Raw genomic sequence first — 19,640 nt, 5'->3', positions numbered from 1 at the left:
CATTAAACTTAACTATCACTGAAATATCGTGACGCAGCCTTACAAATGCCGAAATATTCAAAATAACACACTCGCAAAATCATCATGGGCTCTGCAACAAGAACTCCACCCTTTGGAGTCTATACCCCGGTCGTTACGTTCTTCAACGACGACGAAAGTATCAATTACGACGCCATAACACAACACGCTAGCAGACTGCTTCAGGCTGGCGTGAAAGGACTCGTTGTTCATGGTAGCAACGGAGAAGCTACTCACCTATTGTCCGATGAACGAGCTCAAGTTATCCGACATATTCGTGGCTTGGTGTCCAGGTTCAACAGCGATGCTGTGATTATCGCGGGATGCAGCGCAAACAGCGTGCTGAAAACTGTTCGTCACATCCAAGCTGCTTGCGATGCGGGTGCAGACTTTTCTCTTGTGCTACCTCCAAGTTACTGGAGTGCGGCCATGAACAAACAGGTCATCAAAGCCTTCTATCTCGGGGTACGAGTAGCTTCCACTCACCGGCATTACGTATGTTAACGTTATTGTAGGTTGCTTCTAAATCTCCCCTTCCCGTACTCATATACAACTTTCCTGGAGTCACTAGTGGCATCGACGTTGACTCGGACCTTATTCTCGAGCTAGCCAACGAGTCATCCAACATCGTGGGTGTTAAGCTTACATGCGGCAACCTGGGCAAGCTGCAACGTATCTCGGCGTCGGTCGACCAAGAAAGATTCGCCGCTTTTGCTGGAAAGGCTGACTTCTTGCTGCCGGGCCTTGTAGTCGGCTCCAACGGCGTCATCTCAGCCTTGGCAAACGTGGTTCCAAGGGTTCATGTCGAGGTCATTCGGCTCTATGCCGCTGGGGACCTTGAGAGGGCAAAGGCTATACAAGCCGAACTGTCCAAGGCTGATTGGGCTCTTCTAAAGTTTGGTATCTCAGGGGTGAAGACGGCTTGTGAGAAGTGGTTCGGTTATGGCAGCGGGAAAGTTAGGAGCCCACTTCCAAATGTGGATGTGAGAAAGCTAAGTGAAGGAGATATCAGCGCGTTGGAATCACTTGTGAAAATGGAAAAGTCACTTATGGAATCGGCGAAGCTATAGCTTTACTATTTGTGCACAGCCCCAAGCAAGAAAGCGCGTACCGTTGGCTTAGTGGGATTAGACCAGGGAAGAATAATGGGACTTAGGTTAGATTTCGACTCGTTTCTCATTATTCTTCTATTGCTAGCAACATATTGTGTATAAACGCCCAATCCAACTTATCCACAGCTGCCAGGTCCGAGTTTGAATCAAGGAAGCAGGTATAGATTTCTCCAGCTTCATCTTTCGAATTACAAAGTTGTACTCACATGATCTGTATTTGTTGACAAACCGACAGCAGGGTTCAGAAACCAGCTATCAGACATGTGTATGAGGGATTTCCGGCCCAAGATTCTGCGCTAAGAGGTGGGTAACAATCACCTTTTATCATTGAGGATATCGTCCACAACCGTCGTTGTCGAAGCAGCACTTCATTACCACCTGAGCCGCCTATAGCAATCAAGAATGGCATGTTGGCCTTGCCTGGAAGCCACTCTCCACGAGAGTAATATCCGGGGCCAGTCAGTAGAGCCAACTCAGTAGCGGAAGGAAAAGTAAAACCATTCCAGGCTCTTCTGGGACTTTTGATACGTTGCAGCCCACTGAGAAGGAAACAGATGACATGCATGTTCACGTAAGGGCGTAGAACTGTTCGGATATATCCGTGTGGCCAATTTCTCGGGTATTGGCCGAACCTGAAAGTTCACAATCCGGCTCATAACCGACACGTCACGGCTCAATACGCCGATAGAGAGGCTGTCCGATCTGATGTTTCGGCAACAATGCGGTTCTCTTCCGCAGGAACCAGTCCGAAATCTTGCATGCTATGGGAGTTTGTACATGACATCTTTTATGGAAAAGGCTTATTGCTAGTTTAGCGGTCTCACATACCGAGTTCCCTGGAACCACCACCATCCTAAGGTATCCCCGATATCAGCTCCATTCTGATTGACTGATACCTGACATCACCGGAAAATACCTTTGAGCCCCTTGAGTTCAAACGACTAATTACCAACAGAAATGCTTTGGGAGGACAACTTTGCAACGTGGTGGGAGTGCGTCATGCCGCCCGTGAGTTCTAAAAGCGAGCCTAGCAACTCTGGAAGCTATGGTGCTTTTATCCTTGGACGCGATCTTGTGGGTGATACAGTAGCTGCCATGGTTGCCTCTGCATTTGTCGCACCTTCTGTAGTTCTGCTAGACAGGTAAGTCCTCTACCTTCAAGGCTAGGACAATCTCAAATAACTTTAGTCAGGGCTCTTGTTGAAAAGTCATCCTTCAACCAACCTATAATCGAAGGCCTAAGGCGGCACTCGCAAAATTGTTTGAAGAAACCAGTATCCTTTATATTCAGTCGGCCTTTTGGAATAGTTTGGGTGTTGTATGCGGTGACATTTGGAACTGCGAATGCTACTGAAACGGTAGCATCAAGACTCAAGAGCACAACCATCAGCAGTTTGTCGTTCATTCCCATCTCGCTGGTCAATGTGCCCCTTGGTATCTGGAAGGACCTCAAGTTGGCGCAGATATACAGCTCTCAGCCTACGGAATGCGCCAAAGTGCGCCAGGTCGTTAAGAGCGTTTCGAGGGCTTCGATGACGGCCTTCTTAATCCGAGACAGTGCAACAATGTTTGGCTCATTCACACTGCCTACGCTGCTCGCTTCAGCTGTTCCCGACTCGGTGTTTGCCAGCCCGCATGGGAAGATCATGGCAACTCAGACGACGGTGCCAATACTGTCACAAATCGTCTCCACGCCCGTGCATCTCCTCGGCTTGGACTATTACAACAGAAACAGCGGCGCTACAGTGGTGGAGAGATTGTCTCGCATCCGAGCAGACATCATGCCGGCTACTATTGTGAGATGTGTGCGAGTTCTACCAACCTTTGGCTTTGGATGTCTATTAAATAGAGAATTACGGGAAGGGTATCTGGGTTTATGTAACTAATTGGATTGCATGACTGGGACAAATAGACTTGCGCTATAGTGATGCGAAGGGCTGAGAACGACGATATAGCACCAAGATAACCTAAACAGAAGCTTCAGGCCGGGCCATCAACAGTCCAAATCACCTTTCCAGTTTCAGATTAGTTCCAGACGCCGTCATCATGTCGGGATCACGGATGTTATTTATCCGGCTCTCGATCTCAGCTCAAACTCTACCAATGCTGTTGCTTAGTCAACCTCGGCCATCAACCCCAAACCAACTCCACGCTCCACCTCATAAAGTTGTATTGCCAGTAGATCAACTCACCGACGTCTGGACACGGACCTCGTTTCCTAATACGGATGAGCAGACTCTGCTAATACCATATGGACCAACAATCTCAGAATCGCCATCGCCGGCGTCGTCGCGTTGCAGACACCAGCCGGAAGCGCGCAGCCAGAGCGTAGGCACTTCTCACCACAAGCTTAACTATTTATAAAAGAGTGCCGGCTAACCTTGGTCCCAGTTGCGATCGCTGTAAAGCAAGAAAAAGTAAATGCATCGAAACACGCCCAGGCTCATGCCAGCGATGTCAGGCCAGCAACCTCAGCTGCCACTTCGAAAAGTATGTACTTCCTGTCATCGCCTTAACCCAAGGCTTATTGACGTAATGCAGGGAGAGGCTTCCTTCATCAGACAGCGAGACTTCGACGCCTCGACCCGTTGTCTTTCAGAATGAAGTCTTGGACGGACCCGAGGAAAACATTACTATTGATAACCGTATGTTACATTCCCGTCTATGCAGGCAACCTCTGCTTACCCATCAAGACCCGACTGAAAGTATACTCTGGCCCCGTTTTCTTTCTAGATTGAGGCAAGCTTTCTTCGTAGACTCTGTCCCCAATCCCGAAGAACAGGAAGTCGTCGTTACGCAAGCGGTTTGTTTAAGTATTCGGTTGTCTAACCACTTGCTGACATCTCTAGCAAACCGCCCATACCAACCGCCTTTCGGACTGCGAGTATGCACGCTTAAAGTCCGTAGTTGATTCTTTCCCCCCACGACCTGTGGCCGACTTTTTGGTGTCAGTGTGTATCAGACATGGTGTTGACATTTTTTTCTACTTTGATCAAGCTCAAATTATTGATGAGATTGCCCAGTTCTACACCAACAGCTCGTCACCACTTCGAACCGATCCAAGCTTTATCTGCCTAGCTCTTGGACTGTTCGCTCTGGGAAGTAACTGGACACCTCTCGAGATGCCGATAGACTCTCCATTGCCTCACGGCGATGACAGTGATCTCGGCCGAGTCTTTTTTAGACAAGCCAAACTTTTGATACCTGATGTGATCGAAAGGACGGACTTGAAAGCCATTCAAGCATGCTTTCTTCTTGGTATATATCTCATGCCTCTGAATGCTGCCGGTTCCTCCTATGTCTACATGGGCATGGCGTTGCGAAAGGCATTAGCTTTTGATCTGCATCAGAGTCCAGATGATCAGATGATTGATGACCGGGAGAAGGAGATTCGGTGCCGACTCTGGTGGTCAATATATTCACTCGAACGGTAAGTAAACTCACAGGATTTGACTGTCAATGACCATCTTTTTAACAACCGTGTAGCTGCACAACTCTAAAGTTAAATCGTCCCCGATCTGTCCCCGCAACCATCATAGGAATACCCCTACCTTCTCCGATGCCTTCTCTCGACAGGGACCAGAAATTCGAAAATCTTGAGCTCCAGATAGCCTATGCGCGCCTAATGCTGATCCTCGATGGCTACTCAGACTCAACGTAAGTACCCTCAACGGAAAGATTCACAGCTAATTGGCAGCTGTAGCTGGCTTACAAACTCCTCAACACCAACTGATCCAAATAAAATCCAAGCTGAACTAAGGAGCTGGAAAAGGTCTTTACCGGAAGAATTTGACTTGGAGGATACCGATCCACGCAGCTCAAGATACCGAGCGATTTTCCATCTCTACCTCAATTATTACTATGCTTGGATCGTTATTGGAAAGGCTTCTCTAATCATGAGAGTAAGGACAAATCTTCAACGTCACCTAGGCCAAGGATCTCAACCCCGTCCAGTTGATCCGACTGCCGAGAATCTGTCCGCTTCCTGCACTAGAGCAGCCAAAAAGCTACTCCAGTTATTCGAGAAACTTGTTCAATCTGGAAACTCTGCTCGATTCTCATTTACCGACTTCCAAGGTTGCAGCATTGCAACTATCATTACTCTTATTGCAGGCATCCTCCAGCGTGACTCTACGTACGATACTAGGGTAAACTTTGGTCTCAACTGTCTACGGCAGATGGTGAATGGGAACCCAGCAGCCACAGTAGGCGTCAAGTTCGTGGAAACACTGCAGTCCATTTCTGACGAATCGGCTCGAAAACTGCGCCAGTCGGGCACTTTCACGGATACACATGAACGAGAAGAGGCAACGTCGCCCTCAGCGTACAATTGTTGGGCAGAGTGGCTTGCGGCGCAGGAGCGGTCGTTCAATCAAGGATACTCGGTACCGGCAAGGGAGACAACTTCTGGGAATGTACCAGTAGGAGGAACACCGTCGTTATGGCCAGTCTCGATAACCCTTGGAGAGAGCTGGAGTGGAGAGTTACATCCAGGGGTTGAGGCTTCCTCTGCACAGAGACCATCGATATCACTGCCCAGCGGGGCGTCAGGGTTGGATATAGTGGGGAACGACCATCTTTCGACGCTGTATCATGATGACCAGAATTTCCTGATGGGCCTCACTGGATTAGACGTTCTGGACTTTGCTGGGTACTCATCTTAACCAGCAGTCGAATAAGGTCATGAACAGCGAGGTAGAAGAGGGAGCAGCCAAGCCTTCCGGTCCCTGAGGCTTTGAAAAGACACCAACAAGAATAATAATACTCCTGGCCGCTTGCAATGTAGGTGATGGCAACAAGCGGGCTCAGATTGCTACACCTCTCGCTATTATCTAATCACCATCCCCTTCAATCTTCACAAAACGGCTCTTTGCTCTTCCATGTCTGATGGTGCCATTGACCTGCCTATTTTGCCGTCGTAGGACTATCTGTTCTGAGAATAGGGGCAGGAATTCCATTGCGTGCCATAGAACATACATGTATGTGCTATGATCAGTTTGACCATTGAGATAACACCATTGGTTGTTGCTAGTGCTGTACCTCTCGTCGAACACATGCAGCAATAGACGCAGCCACATATGCGACATTGCTCTCATTAAGACCAGCCAGAGAAATTCGGGCGTTATCAGCCATGTAGATATGGTATGTTTCTTTCGCCAGGTCAGTGACTATCTGGATAAATAGGGGTGAGCTTCTCATACCTCGCAACTCTTTGACAACGTTTGGGGACAGGCCAAGGAAGCCAAACATTCCTGATTGTCGAAACAGATGCTTCCAGAGGCCCGGGGTTGCTGCATCATGCCATGTCAGTATGAGTCTATGTGCCTGTAGAACAGAGATTCTTACCATGGTCAAGTAGATTGTTATACAAGGCGTGTCTCATAGACGAGATTCGGTTGCTCATGTTGGCCATGTCTTGATACCATGTTTCGGTGAGCTCTGGATTGCTCAGCACAGTTTCGACGATCTTTGCACCGTAAGCAGGTGGATTCGAGATTTCACCTCGTTGTATTCGCTCTAGCACGGATGTCGAGTTCGTGGCCGCCTCAGGCGTGGATGTATGGAGAACTAGGCATCCTACACGTTCACCTAGGACGGTCAGGAGAGGACAAGGGCGCATGGAGTTGAGTCAACATACCATAGAGTCCCATGTTCTTAGCAAAGGAAATGCATATAGCTGCTTCTAGCTCAAGGTCGTTCACAAAGTGCCTTATGGGAAATGCATCTCGATCATAGGAGCCAGAATTGAAACCGAGATATGCCGCATCAAAGACGGGGAATAATCTACGCTCTTTAACCGTTCGACCGATCTGGCACCACTGCTCCTGTGAAGGATCGCAGCCAGTAGGGTTGTGAGCGCAGGCATGTAAAATGATGACGGTACCAGGCTCTGCCTCTTTCAGCGCTGTCATATAGGCGTCGAAGTCTAATGACTTGGTGTCTGGGTCGTAGTACTGAAACGAAATGCATTCAAAACCTAGCGATGCATAGATATGGGTATGATTGGACCATGTTGGCTGGGGTATCAAGATCTTTGGCTTTGATGAGTGACAGTGGGCAATTAGCTTGCCGAGCAGATGAAGCGAGCCGGTGCCAGAGAGCGTTTGACAGCTTGCCACCTGGTTGATTGTTAGAATGAAGAAAGAAATGAGGATTATTGATCATTTTGTCATTTACCCGGTCTTTCTTGGACTTGAAAACATCCTTGCCGATGACTAGCTCGGCAACGCGTTCTCGAAACCCAGTCAACCCCAAGATGGGGAGATACTCGTGATCTAATCCCTTCTCATCTAGAGCGTCCAAAGCCTCTTCCACGCAGTGCAGAACCTGCGGCAATCCGCGATCATCTCGGTACGCCCCCTGGCCCAAGTTGACCTTGTTTGGCGAGGGGTCTTTATGGTACGCTTCGGTCAAAGCGAAAATGGCATCGGGAGGATAGTATTCTGCGCTTCCGAAAAAGCTACCATTTGCTTCTGCTGGCCTTGTGATGACCGTCATTGTTGCTGCTTGTAGCCCTAGTTCGGTTTGAGTATGGATATCAGGCGAGGGATCTCTGATAGAGCTTGTTGTATGAATTAATACTCAGCCTTTGCATTGGCTGCTGTGGACGATTGGACGTAAGAAAGGCGTTAGGAATGACGGTAACCCATTTAAATTGGTAAGACACACTGCACAACTGTGTAACCTGTAACCAAAACTTTCTCCCTTCGAGTACCTTGCGCTGTTGATCGTCGGCTAACACCCGAGAAGTGGGACCGGGTAGGCTAGTCAACTTAGCTTGCCGACGGTTAGCAACCCGATAGCTCTACCGGTAGTGACAAGGCGTTACCGAAGGCTGGACAGATAGCCGGCCGTATAGGGTACGGTTCCCCCTGTCGGCAGACACGATGTACCGACAAAAATCACCGAAATGTCGAGGGAAAGTCGTCAAGGAGATACCCCAAGAAATTTTCGTTTCTTTCAATTACTGGCAAGGTTCTTCACAAGATTCTGACTCTGTCAAATAATTTTCATTGCACTAATATATGCTTTACAAACAGCTCGAATCAACGGGGCCACCGAAACCAGCAGCAATGGTATGAACCAATCTTTTTCTGCGATGGTTTTTTGACATCAGCGCTAATCAATATCTCTAGTCAATCCAACCACCTCTGACCCTGAACCAAAAGCCTGCCGAGATAATCGGCATCACTGCTACGAAAGAGGAGGACTTCCCACAATGGTATCAAGAAGTGGTAGTCAAAGCCGGAATGGTCGAGTATTATACAGAAATTGCTGGGCTCTTTGTCCTCCGCCCGCTGACTATGTTCATTTGGAATGAGCTACGCAAATGGTTCCAGAGCCATCTCGACGAAATGGACATTGGCGAAGCAGCATTCCCTCTGTTTCTGTCGGCCAAGTCACTGGCAAAGGAAAAAGATCACATTGAAGGCTTTGCACCAGAACTGGCATGGGTAACAAAAGCGCAAGTCAACAAATACTGTCCAAGGACCCGCGCTAACGTTTCTCAGCGGCGAAAAGAAACTAGACGTTCCCGTAGCTATTCGTCCGACCTCCGAGGCAATCATGTATCCCTATTACAGCAAATGGATCAGAAGTCACCGAGATCTTCCATTGCGACTGAACCAGTGGAACTCTGTTGTGCGTTGGGAAACAAAACAAACGACACCCTTCCTGCGCACCCGCGAATTTCTCTGGCAAGAAGGTCATACAGCTCATCTGACAGAAGAGCAGGCGGGAATCGAGGTTCTGGAGATCTTGGAGCTATATGCACAGCTCTATGAAGATCTTCTGGCGGTGCCCGTTGTCCGTGGTCGAAAGACGGAAAATGAACGATTCGCTGGGGGGTACTATACAATGACCTTGGAAGGATACATCCCATCCAACGGACGAGGCATCCAGGGAGCTACATCGCACTGTCTGGGTCAGAACTTCAGCAAGATGTTTGACATCTCTGTTGAAGATCCGGCCGGCTCGGGGCGACTCTATGTCTGGCAGAACTCGTGGGCGTTTTCAACACGAGTCATCGGCGTTATGGTCATGATCCACGGCGACAATAAGGGACTGGTTCTACCGCCTCGCGTGGCCCAGACCCAGATCGTGATGGTGCCCGTCGGCATCAACAGGAAGACCTCAGCCGAAGATAAGGACCGTCTGATGGACCAGCTGTACGAGATGCGCAAGATGTTGAAGAAGTTGGGCCTCCGCGTCGAGGTCGACACGCGTGAAGGATACACTCCAGCGTGGAAGTTCAACGACTGGGAGATGAAGGGTGTTCCCTTGAGAATGGAATTCGGACCAAAAGACGCGAAAAGTCATGTCGTCAGCTATGCCGTCAGGCACAACAACGAAAAGGGAACGATACCTGTTGCCGAGATTGGGCCCCAGGCGACCAGGCTGCTCGAACAGATCCAGAAGGGTATGTACGACAAGGCGAATCTAGCATACAGCCAGCATCGCAAAGTCATTGGAAATTGGGACGAGGTTACTCCCGCCTTGGACAGCAAGAATGTGGTCCTGATCCCATTTTGTCTTGATGGTAAATGTGAAGAGCGCATCAAGCAGTTGACGACCAAGGAGGATGACTTGGGCGACCAGAGAACCGCCTCAATGGGAATGAAGAGTCTGTGCATTCCGTTTGAGCAGCCTAGTGAGATTGAAGAGGGACGCAAGTGTTTGAACCCAGAATGTGACAGGTTGGCGCAGAAGTGGACGCTTTTTGGAAGAAGCTACTAAATGAGCGTTGAAATAGCAAGGTTAAGATCAGACTCAATAAATAGAAAACTAAAAAAGAAGAAAACCCATAAATTCCAAATCAATTTGAGCCAATATACTCTCCAGCCTAGAAGTCTCAATATCGCTGGTCTCATAATCCCTCACAAGCCAGCTAAAACTTGCCGGGAGTGTGTTATCGGCTACCGTTCTCATCAAAGTGCATGGGTGGACAAATTACCGATGAACCTAACTATAGTAGTAGTCTAAAGCCGCCATGCGGATCATTCCATCCCCGATCCCCTCGTGTCCTCCTCATATGCCTCGCTTCCCCTCTTCCTCTCATGGTCGTTTTACCCTAGAACGCAGATCGAGGCCCTTGTTCGCTGATTCTGTCTTTTCCTTTGCACCGGAGAAAATGCCAGCAAATACCACAGTTCCGCTCACTCGGGCGAGCAACGCGTAAGTAGAAGACCCTAGAACAAGAACAAGAAGAAGGGGAAAAAAAAAGATCCCACTTAAACCAAAATTGCTTACATTAATATAGTTGTGAAAGCTGCCGCCGTCGAAAAGTCAAGTGTTCTGGCAGTCAACCATGTCTGACCTGCACGCGCCACGGTTTCGAGTGTAGATTTGGCACCATCGCTCGCCGCGGCTACTCGGAGGCGTAAGTTATACGCTATCTATTTATTTGTCCTCAGCGACGGAGATATAAAGTTAAGAAATAAAAATGATCTAACGTTCAGAAGCTACGTCCAAGACCTTGTCAAGACCATTAAAGGTTTAGAAGAGAAACTTGAAGAAGTATCGCGTAAGTCTTCTCTGCACCCACCTGACTTGATTTCGATCTAAATATGTGTTCCGCGTAGGGAAACAATCCAGCACCCCTTTTATTGGGCCGTCCATGAACCGTGATGCAGTCGAGGGAGATTCTGAGCCTGCCCGGGAAGCAGAGATGCTGCTAAGTCCAGGTAAGAACCATAACACATCTCATATGCCGTCTTTGAAAACGGATGTCTTTCTGAATTCTCACAGTTCTTACTGTTGTGTCTGGGCCTGCCTTTGAGTGCAGCGTGCGAACCATGGTACGCGATCACGTCGACAACCAAAACTCCCACAGTTCGCCGGCAACCACAATAATTACGTCTTCTGGCAATGGTCCACCAAAGCAAAGCCAATGGAACACCGCTGCCACTCTTGTACACGGAAGTCCCACGCCCGAGTTGATATCCCAGGGCCAATCCCGTCAGCTTTTTGAGACGTTTCTATCTTTGATGGGAGTTAACCAACACTTTGTCGATCCGAGAGCGTTTTCTGACTCTCTAGATCTCCTATATCATGATGAAGCTACCCGGCTCAGGCAGATGCAAACACTGTGGTATACACAGTACCTATTGGTTATGGCAGTAGGTATGCTCATAGGATCGCCGAGTGAGAGTCCAGCGTCCCCGCCAGGAACTTCGTTCTTTGCAGAAGCAATCAAGAATATTCCGCCAACTTACGAACTTGGTTCACATGGAGTGTTGGCGGTTGAGACGCTGTGTTTGGCTGGTCTCTACCTGCAGTGGTGTGATCGTAAGCATGATGCCTATGTTTATGTGCGTCTTGTAGTCTCAATGTCTCATCCTTTCCTCCAAGATAGAAAGCTGACCATAGTAAAGGTTGGTTCTGCTCTGCGTCTAGCCATGGCCCTGGGCTGTCAGCTTCCACATGATGAACAGCAGGGGCTCCGATCGGAAGTCAATCACCGAGTAAGGGTCTGGTGGACGGCCTACATGCTTGATCGGTGAGTGGATCCGGGAAGTGCATTATGAGCATTTTCTTTGGCTGACAAGTAATTATAGTCGCCTATCAACCGGTCTTGGCTTTCCTCCGGGCGTGGATGGACGCCAATTGCGGGCTGAGCTTCCTCACCCTTTTTCTGGATATCAACACCCTCTACCGATGATTATAAACATCAGAATAGCACAAACGACAGACGAGATCATGGCATGTGAGTTTGTCAGATTTGTCCTAGACCGTAAACGTTCTGACCTCTACAGCGTTCTATGGAAACATGACAATCACTCAGACTGAGTTTGTGACAAGGATTCAAGACACTCTTCACAATCTTTACGAGATAGGGCGTTCCATACCTAGTTCGTTGGCCATGGACTTCTGTAACATGACGACCGCCACCACGAGGACAAGCGCATCGCTGTATTTGATGTTATTTCAGGTAGGTCACTGTTAACATGCTTTTCGTCTCGTTCCAACTTTCTGACTCGATTTCTTAGGCAATCATACTGTGTATCAGACCAATACTGCTACAACGGGTCAAGGATAAAGTACAATTATCGAGCGACAGCCCTCCAACACGTGTGTCTCCAGTAATCAATCGTCTATGCCTGACATGTCAGGATGCTGCCACTAAGAGCATCCGAATCCTCTCGACTCTCCGCGCAGAAAAGCGAATCGGTAAGCGGTCGGACCCTGTCGACACAGTACAGGTGTATATATTGACTACGTGATAGCATTATTTGGTTATTTCGATCTCGATGCTACATTCTCGGCTGCATTCATATTGACAATGATGGGCTTTGTACAAGGCCAAGACGGAGCGCCTCCAGAAGGCCTTAAGCAAGCTGCTGGAATCTTGAGACACCTCTCCAGGGCTGGGAATCATGCAGCCCAGCGGCGACTGGACGAGCTGAAACAGTTTTATGAACAGGTCTGGTCGCCAACATCCGATACGGACAGACAATCATGGCTGGAAGAAGGTGATTCAAGCCTTGGAGGTTTACCTTTTACTGAGCGAGCTACACTGGATGCAAGCGGTGAACGCGTGTTTGCAGTTCAAGATGAGTACATGACCACCTCGGCCTGGGTGCCGTGGCAGATGGGTCCGGACCAGCAGGCGAATCCTCTGGATTTCAATATGCCTCAGAGCTTCGAGATGGATCTGAGCCATGAGGCTACTGATATCTACTCTAGCTTCAACGATCCGACGTTACCACTGACAGGCGTGGATGACGTTGACTGGGCAGAGATTGGCAAGATCTTCAACTTGGGAGGTGACAGATAACAGACTATTGGGACTTTTGGTTGATGTAGATATGATAGTGGTTTCTGCGATGTGACATAATGAATGCATAGCTTATGTTCCGTAGACGTATAGGTTTTCTTGATTAGAATAAATGTGGTCGAATTTAGATTTCTATCATCTCTGGCGTCTCATCTCCACTCGACAGCATCTTGCGAACAACCTCGACACTAAAGAAAAATCAGCTTTGAACTGCCTGGACTGTGAAGCTTGAAGAATAGAAAACAGACTCACGTCGCAAATGTTCCCGCTGAAACTGGCATAGCTCGCAGTAGCGCAGGACCAATACCCTCGAACAACCCAGAAATACCACCCATTCGCCAAGTCTGTCGAATAGCCTCTCGCATGGTCTTGTACTTTTGGTCGTGACCAAATCCGTCACTTTGCATCTTGCTTTTGATGACATCAAGAGGATGGCTCAGGAGCCAAAGAAACTCCCCAGCAAGACCGCCGCATACTGCAAACTTCCAGCTCTCAATCTCGCTTCGATTCTTACCCTCCATCCTTGCGACATGCTGGACGAGGCCCTCGTACGCGGCGAACCAGACTCCGTAGCCGTGAAATTCGCGAAGAATGGTGACGGCCTGGGCGCGGTAGATGCCTGAGATGCCCTGGTGTTGCCAGATCTTTCTGACGCAGTCAGATACCCCAGGGTAAAGCTTCTTCTCACCATGGGGCTGCGTCTGAAGTCGAATTCTGATGTGCTCGATAGGGCCAGATATGACACTGTTGGTGACACCGGCTAAGCCACCAGCTAGGTAAACCTGGCCGAGAGACAAGGAGCCTTCATGGTTAGAACGTTGCTGCTTGTTGAAGTTGTCAAACTGTTGACTGAAAAAGTGAAATGCACCAAATTGAATGCTGACCTATGAAATCGTCAATAACTAGTCCTCAAGAGTTATGCGGGATGGTTTGTCTAACGCAGGCACCGACTCCGAGGAGTGGCGGTAGAGTGCCCTGGGTTCAGTGTTCAGTCAGCAAATGTGCACCAAGAACATGGTAACAAGTGTGTTTTCTAACCTTGTAGAAAGATCGTGGTCCTTCTAAACTCCAGATCTTTCGAGTAACATCTAATGCGTCACCACCGTATGCTTGAAGTCGCACCTTGACGATGTCTACAAGCGTGGGTGAGAGATGATTACGAGAACTAATTGAATATGGAGTATCATACCGAATGGCTGCCCTAATCATCCATCATGAGTGAGTGTCTTGTTCGTTCCTATACCTTTTTGGAATATTTACCAATTAGAACCTGCGCAGCGCCCCCCATCGCCCCCGCGACAATATCTCTGATTGTGTCTGCCATGGCTGTCGTGCGTGTGTGTTGCTTACAGGGATTTCTTGTTTTGCAGGCTCAAACCTTGTGAGCGGTATCTGATAATACAGCAGAACCGCACCCACGAAGTCGGCAACACGCCGAGACCATTCTAGAGCCGCGCCACATTCCGTGATCTTGTTAGGTTGTTAGAGTGTGGGGGCAAGATAGGCAAGGTCGGGATATTGACATGGACAAGGCATCGGATATCTGCCGCAGAGTCCATCGGCTGTTTACCGGGACAGGCCCTCCAATCCCGCTATTCTCATATTTCGGGCACATCAGCCGAGAGGGCATTCAATGTTAACTTGGTGGTCGGTAATTCACTCCAAGAGATTGCCAGCCTGGGTAGCTTGGATCTGCGTGCGGTGTTGTGGCATCACGGTAGTTGTCGCCCGGTACCGATTATAGCCGATGGCGGACTCGTAAAAGATTTCTGGGTTTCCTTTGTTTGGGGTCATTCTTAACTCACATCCTTTTAAGTAGTTTTAATTGTCCTCCAATTGACCCCTCTCCCTTCTTTTTTTTTTGTCAAGACACATACTTCTCCAATTCACAAAAATGGCTTCACACATGATGCTGAACGTCCGTCAGGCTATTCGCTGTCAGGCAGCTCCTCGACAGCTCACTACCCGCTGCCTGGGGACTTTCAGGGTCCCCCCAATTCGAAATGAACCCAACGTATGCACACCTACGCAGCCCTACGCCCGATTCAGCTTGAGATGATCAATCATACTGACATGCTTGTAGCCCACCTACGCAAAGGGTTCCCTGGAGCGCCAAAAGTTGCAGGAAGCTCTTGATAGCCTCAAGCAGCGTCTTCCCATCAAGGTTCCGCTAAAGATCAGTGGCCAGACGGTGTGTCTTCTTTTCTATTCTAGTGAATTTCCAGGCAAAAGGCTCACTTGACTATCCGTATAGGTCGCCTCCAAAGCCACTGGCTCTCAACCCATTCCCTCTGCCCATACCACTACCCTCGCCGAATATGCTACAGCGACCCCTGACCAGGTGTCGGAAGCGATCGAGAAGGCCATGGCCGCGAAAGAGGATTGGGCCAACACTTCATTTGAGAACCGAGCGGCCGTTTTTCTCCGAGCAGCGGAGCTGATTGCTGGAAAGTACCGCTACGAGATCATGGCCGCCACTATGCTCGGGCAGGGTAAGAACATTTGGCAGGCCGAGATCGACTCAGCAGCCGAGAGTTGTGATTTCTACAGGTACTTATTATCAGCCTGGTCAGCAGCGGATGTGATTAGGAAATAATGGTTAACTGTGGACTCAGATTCAACGTGCACTATGCCGCTGAGCTGTACAAGCAGCAGAACACAATGAACGATGCCGGAGTCTGGAAGTAAGCTGAACACCTCGGTGATCACTCCAACACTGTAAGCGTGCTAATAAACCATTTGCAGCAAGATGGAGTACCGCCCCCTCGAAGGCTTCGTTTACGCTATCAGCCCCTTCAACTTCACAGCCATTGGCGCCAATCTGACTGCTGCACCAGCCATCATGGGTAACGTCGTTATCTGGAAGCCGTCAGACAGCGCCATCTATGCTGGCTACGTACTCCAGAAGGTCCTCGAGGAAGCCGGTCTCCCGGATGGTGTCATTCAGTTCCTCCCCGGTGACGCCGAGAAGGTCACAAAGGCTGTTCTTGAGCACCCCAAGTTTGGTGCTCTTCACTTTACAGGCTCCACTGATGTTTTTCGTGATCTCTACGGCAAGATCGGTGACGGAATTCGGTCCGGTCTCTACGAGAACTACCCTCGTGTTGTTGGAGAAACTGGTGGAAAGAATTTTCATCTAATCCACAATAGCGCTGATATCCGGAATGCTGTTGTCAACACCGTCCGTGGAGCCTTCGAGTACCAGGGACAGAAGTGCTCTGCTACGTCTCGTCTCTATGTTCCCGAGTCTATCTGGCTCAAGTTTAAAGAGGAGCTGGTCGCAGAGACGGAGAAGCTCCAGGTCGGACCCCCCGAGGACTTCAAGAACTTCATTGGCCCTGTCATCCACAAGCGGTCCTGGGAGAAGCTTAACAAGGTCATCCAGGACGCCAAGGCAGACAAGGAAGTCGAGCTCCTTGCCGGCGGCTCTACTGATAAGTCCAAGGGTTGGTTTATCCAGCCCACTATCTTCCAAACCAGGAATCCTTCACACAGCCTCATGAAGAATGAGTTATTTGGTCCTATCCTCTCCGTCTACGTATACCCAGATGCCAAATTCAAGCAGACTATGGAGTTGATCGACAGGTCTACCAAGTTTGCCCTTACCGGCGCCGTCTTTGCCCGCGACCGAACCGCCATCGCTGAAGCCGAGAAGGCTCTTCGACAGTCGGCTGGTAACTTTTATGTCAACTGTAAGAGCAGTGGCGCCGTTGTTGGTCACCAGCCTTTCGGAGGCGGTCGGGCTTCGGGCACCAACGACAAAGCCACCAGCACTAACCTCCTATCTCGTTTCACAAGCATCAGGAGTATGAAGGAAGATTTAATTGGTGCCGACGAGGTCAAGTACCCTTCTAACGAGGTATAAAAGCTCAATATGTGATCTGCAACTCAAAGCGACTCCCTTGGGGAGACTATTGGTGGAATCCAGGAGTGAATCACTGTAGAGCTCTGGCTTGGCCGTTGGGTCCTCTGGAAATAGTGTATTATCTATCGCGCTCGTTTTATCTTGGATGTATGCAAGATGTGCTTTTAAGGACACGAGTTGGTCGAAGATAACCTCTTATTATTACTCGCAGTGCCGACAATGAGTCACAAGGTCTATACATGGACAGCATAATGAAACAAAACACAAGACTCGGCTTGCTGGAATTTGCTTCTACTTTCTAATAGTCTTTGGATTGCAAGCTGTCACTTGAATAATTTCCAAGTCTTATCACTTCACTCGTGTCATAGATCAGATGCGACAGCAATTATAAAAGTTCAGCTTAACATGTCCTGCGCTCCCTTTGGCAGACTTATAGAGGTTCACGGTCCACCGGAGGAAAAGTGCGCAAGCATAAATACGGATATACACAGTCTATATCATATTAAAGACGAGCTTGCTTCCAGGGATAACAGTCAAACAACAGCGCCCCTACTACGTATCTGTTTCAACTCGATGCCGGGGAAATGCTTCGATATGGTCTGAGCTACCGCTTACTTTCGCGCGCTGCGATAGACTGCCAGTAAAGTCAGGCGCAGCCACATTCCTGGCGTGATCAAGAGTTGGGGTAAAGCTGTCGGCTATCCTTGCTACCGAAGACTGGGAAGAGGTCGGGGTGGGCAAACTGCCGACGGGCCGTGTGACACGTTGCCGATGGGAGGGGTATCGGCTGCTGGTCCGAGCACCGATATGCAGGGTAGGCTACTGTACGTACCACACCACTATGTCCGGATAGGGACAGAGGGTCAGACTCTTGAATGCGAAAAGCCAGTGGAATTCAATTACCCGGCAGCGTTGTTTTCAAAATCGTAGACTTGGGATATCTAATGCCATAATCCTTGTCCATTACCAACAACTTGCACAGCACACCTGCGTATAGACACAATGCGTCCAGCGCCCTCTGCTCTTTCACGTATTCAGGCACACTCACGGCTTACTCTTCTCCGAACCGCCAACAGAATCTCACAAAGACGTCATGCTGGAACCACGACAACCCCAACTCGTGCGCCTCCGCCACATTCCCTCCTGCCAACGGGGATGCTGCTAAGATCATTGCTCATTGCAACAGTGTCCAGCAACCGCATTCTCCTTACTCCCTCCTTAGCGATGTTGTCCTTCTTCACCAACCCCCACTCGCCTCTTTTCAGCGTCGACAAGAACCCCATACTCAACGCCATCTTCAAGTCCACCATATATCGACACTTCTGCGCCGGTGAAGATGTGCGCGAAGTTAAAGACACCATCGACAGCATCAAGGACATGGGATTCAAGGGTGTGATCTTGACATATGCTCGGGAAGTCGTCATTGAAGCTTCCGGGGAGCAGGAAGTTGGTGTCGGAGTCAAGGAACTCAAAGAAGAAGGCATTCCGGCGCAAGAGCCAACTTTCGATGAAGGAATTGAAGCATGGCGACAGGGCGTCCTGGAGACCGCTTCCATGCTTGAGAAAGGTGATTTCTTAGCACTCAAGTAAGGTCACCTCTAACATCCTTTTTCACATTGACACTGACAATATCCAGGTTCACTGGAGCTGGAGTTGGAGTGATGCAAGCATTAAAGGACCAGACCCCTCTTCCGAAGCAGATGCAGGATGCTCTCGATGCTGTCTGTCAAAGGGCTATAGAGCGAAAGGCGGGCATCCTCATCGACGCTGAACAGCAATTTGTGCAGCCTGCGATTGACGACATTGCGCTCAGCCTTATGCGTAGATACAACCGACAACAAGCAATCGTTTACAACACATACCAAGCCTACCTGAAGTCGACACCATCCACCCTTCTTGGCCATCTTCGCTGTGCCAAGGATGAGGGCTTTACCATTGGTGTCAAGCTGGTACGAGGCGCTTACATGAACTCGGAGCCCCGGGGGCTCATCCACGACACAAAGCAGCAGACCGATGACTCGTACAACAGCATCGCAGAGGGCCTGCTGCAGCGTCGATACAAGGATCTCGGACCTGACACTACTAGCGGCTTTCCCAAGGTGGACCTGTTCCTCGCCACGCACAACAAGCAGAGTGCGCTGCACGCCTACCAGGTGCAGCAGCAACGCGCCGAAGCGGGATTGCCATTGACTAAGGTCCAGTATGGGCAGCTTCTCGGCATGGCTGATGAGGTCAGCTGCACGCTGCTCCAGCTCGCAGCGGACCCCAGGACGAACGTCCCCGCGTCTCCGGAGGCCTACAAGTGCTTGAGTTGGGGAACGCTGGGAGACTGTATCTCATACTTGTTCCGTAGGGCGGTGGAGAACAGAGACGCCGTTTCAAGAACAAAAGTCGAGTACCATGCTTTGAGAAAGGAAGTCTGGAGACGACTCAAGAAGGCAATTACGTTTGGAGTAGCCGGTAGATACTAGTACACAAATAACGCCAACAATGATCCCCATCTTTTGGCCTGGTTCTTGACCGTGGTCTTCTGCAGGGATTGTGAGTTGATTCACAAGTCACAAGACTTTATATGCCCCTGTTGGGAAAAGAAACTTGATCCTTCAACTGTTCTAGCACTACTGTATGTTGCTCAGTTACCACCTTCTTCATGATGGCGGCGTAGAATTTTGATAGCGCATAATAGTAAAATGAGAAAGATGACATCGTCTCGAGGTGGTAGAAGCAAGTCTTCCGTCTGGCCCAGTCAAATTTGGGCCTTCAATATGTTCATTCCCTGACTCCTTTTCTTTACATCTGCCTTGATGCAATGAACGGTGCAGACCTCTGTCGTTGGTTGTCGCAGGGGACACAGAGCTAGGATTCTCAT

At 49.4% G+C, this 19,640-nt stretch overlaps 9 protein-coding genes across 9 annotated transcripts; 7 read left to right on the top strand and 2 right to left on the bottom strand.

The window, feature by feature from the left end:
- Positions 1-84: 84 nt before the first annotated feature.
- On the top strand, positions 85-1,088 carry FOIG_16083 (uncharacterized protein; the record flags this gene model as incomplete). Its single annotated transcript, XM_031217504.1, has 2 exons — positions 85-483; positions 534-1,088. 2 exons carry the CDS (start codon positions 85-87, stop codon positions 1,086-1,088), a joined length of 954 nt encoding a protein of 317 aa, XP_031052796.1.
- Positions 1,089-2,087: 999 nt separating this feature from the next.
- Positions 2,088-4,730, top strand: FOIG_16082 (uncharacterized protein; the record flags this gene model as incomplete). Its single annotated transcript, XM_031217503.1, has 8 exons — positions 2,088-2,272; positions 2,323-2,933; positions 3,366-3,458; positions 3,522-3,624; positions 3,672-3,775; positions 3,824-3,933; positions 3,980-4,560; positions 4,670-4,730. 8 exons carry the CDS (start codon positions 2,088-2,090, stop codon positions 4,728-4,730), a joined length of 1,848 nt encoding a protein of 615 aa, XP_031052795.1.
- Positions 4,731-4,767: 37 nt separating this feature from the next.
- Positions 4,768-6,004, top strand: FOIG_16081 (uncharacterized protein; the record flags this gene model as incomplete). Its single annotated transcript, XM_031217502.1, has 1 exon — positions 4,768-6,004. A coding segment is annotated over one exon (1,027 nt), but the record flags the coding sequence as incomplete, so codon positions are not given.
- A 154-nt stretch (positions 6,005-6,158) lies between these two features.
- On the bottom strand, positions 6,159-7,628 carry FOIG_16080 (uncharacterized protein; the record flags this gene model as incomplete). The annotated part of the gene is made up of 5 exons (XM_031217501.1): positions 6,159-6,280; positions 6,332-6,421; positions 6,477-6,719; positions 6,769-7,249; positions 7,308-7,628. The coding sequence occupies 5 exons, from the start codon at positions 7,626-7,628 to the stop codon at positions 6,159-6,161; spliced, it is 1,257 nt and encodes a 418-aa protein (XP_031052793.1).
- Positions 7,629-8,203: 575 nt separating this feature from the next.
- On the top strand, positions 8,204-9,866 carry FOIG_16079 (prolyl-tRNA synthetase; the record flags this gene model as incomplete). The annotated part of the gene is made up of 3 exons (XM_031217500.1): positions 8,204-8,206; positions 8,267-8,584; positions 8,652-9,866. 3 exons carry the CDS (start codon positions 8,204-8,206, stop codon positions 9,864-9,866), a joined length of 1,536 nt encoding a protein of 511 aa, XP_031052792.1.
- Positions 9,867-10,260: 394 nt separating this feature from the next.
- Positions 10,261-12,906, top strand: FOIG_16078 (uncharacterized protein; the record flags this gene model as incomplete). Its single annotated transcript, XM_031217499.1, has 10 exons — positions 10,261-10,304; positions 10,390-10,509; positions 10,592-10,653; positions 10,712-10,813; positions 10,878-11,440; positions 11,504-11,628; positions 11,687-11,835; positions 11,885-12,060; positions 12,119-12,299; positions 12,356-12,906. The coding sequence occupies 10 exons, from the start codon at positions 10,261-10,263 to the stop codon at positions 12,904-12,906; spliced, it is 2,073 nt and encodes a 690-aa protein (XP_031052791.1).
- Positions 12,907-13,154: 248 nt separating this feature from the next.
- FOIG_16077 (solute carrier family 25, member 46) lies at positions 13,155-14,230 on the bottom strand (the record flags this gene model as incomplete). Its single annotated transcript, XM_031217498.1, has 5 exons — positions 13,155-13,790; positions 13,846-13,881; positions 13,945-14,039; positions 14,096-14,107; positions 14,167-14,230. 5 exons carry the CDS (start codon positions 14,228-14,230, stop codon positions 13,155-13,157), a joined length of 843 nt encoding a protein of 280 aa, XP_031052790.1.
- Positions 14,231-14,800: 570 nt separating this feature from the next.
- Positions 14,801-16,771, top strand: FOIG_16076 (delta-1-pyrroline-5-carboxylate dehydrogenase, mitochondrial; the record flags this gene model as incomplete). The annotated part of the gene is made up of 5 exons (XM_031217497.1): positions 14,801-14,920; positions 14,990-15,097; positions 15,161-15,456; positions 15,522-15,590; positions 15,652-16,771. 5 exons carry the CDS (start codon positions 14,801-14,803, stop codon positions 16,769-16,771), a joined length of 1,713 nt encoding a protein of 570 aa, XP_031052789.1.
- A 1,002-nt stretch (positions 16,772-17,773) lies between these two features.
- FOIG_16075 (uncharacterized protein) lies at positions 17,774-19,242 on the top strand (the record flags this gene model as incomplete). The annotated part of the gene is made up of 2 exons (XM_031217496.1): positions 17,774-18,357; positions 18,408-19,242. 2 exons carry the CDS (start codon positions 17,774-17,776, stop codon positions 19,240-19,242), a joined length of 1,419 nt encoding a protein of 472 aa, XP_031052788.1.
- Positions 19,243-19,640: the final 398 nt, after the last annotated feature.

Source organism: Fusarium odoratissimum, assembly GCF_000260195.1.
Source record: "Fusarium odoratissimum NRRL 54006 unplaced genomic scaffold supercont1.65, whole genome shotgun sequence".
NCBI classification, from domain to species: Eukaryota; Fungi; Ascomycota; class Sordariomycetes; order Hypocreales; family Nectriaceae; genus Fusarium; species Fusarium odoratissimum.
This window is presented reverse-complemented; position numbering and strand designations above follow the sequence as displayed.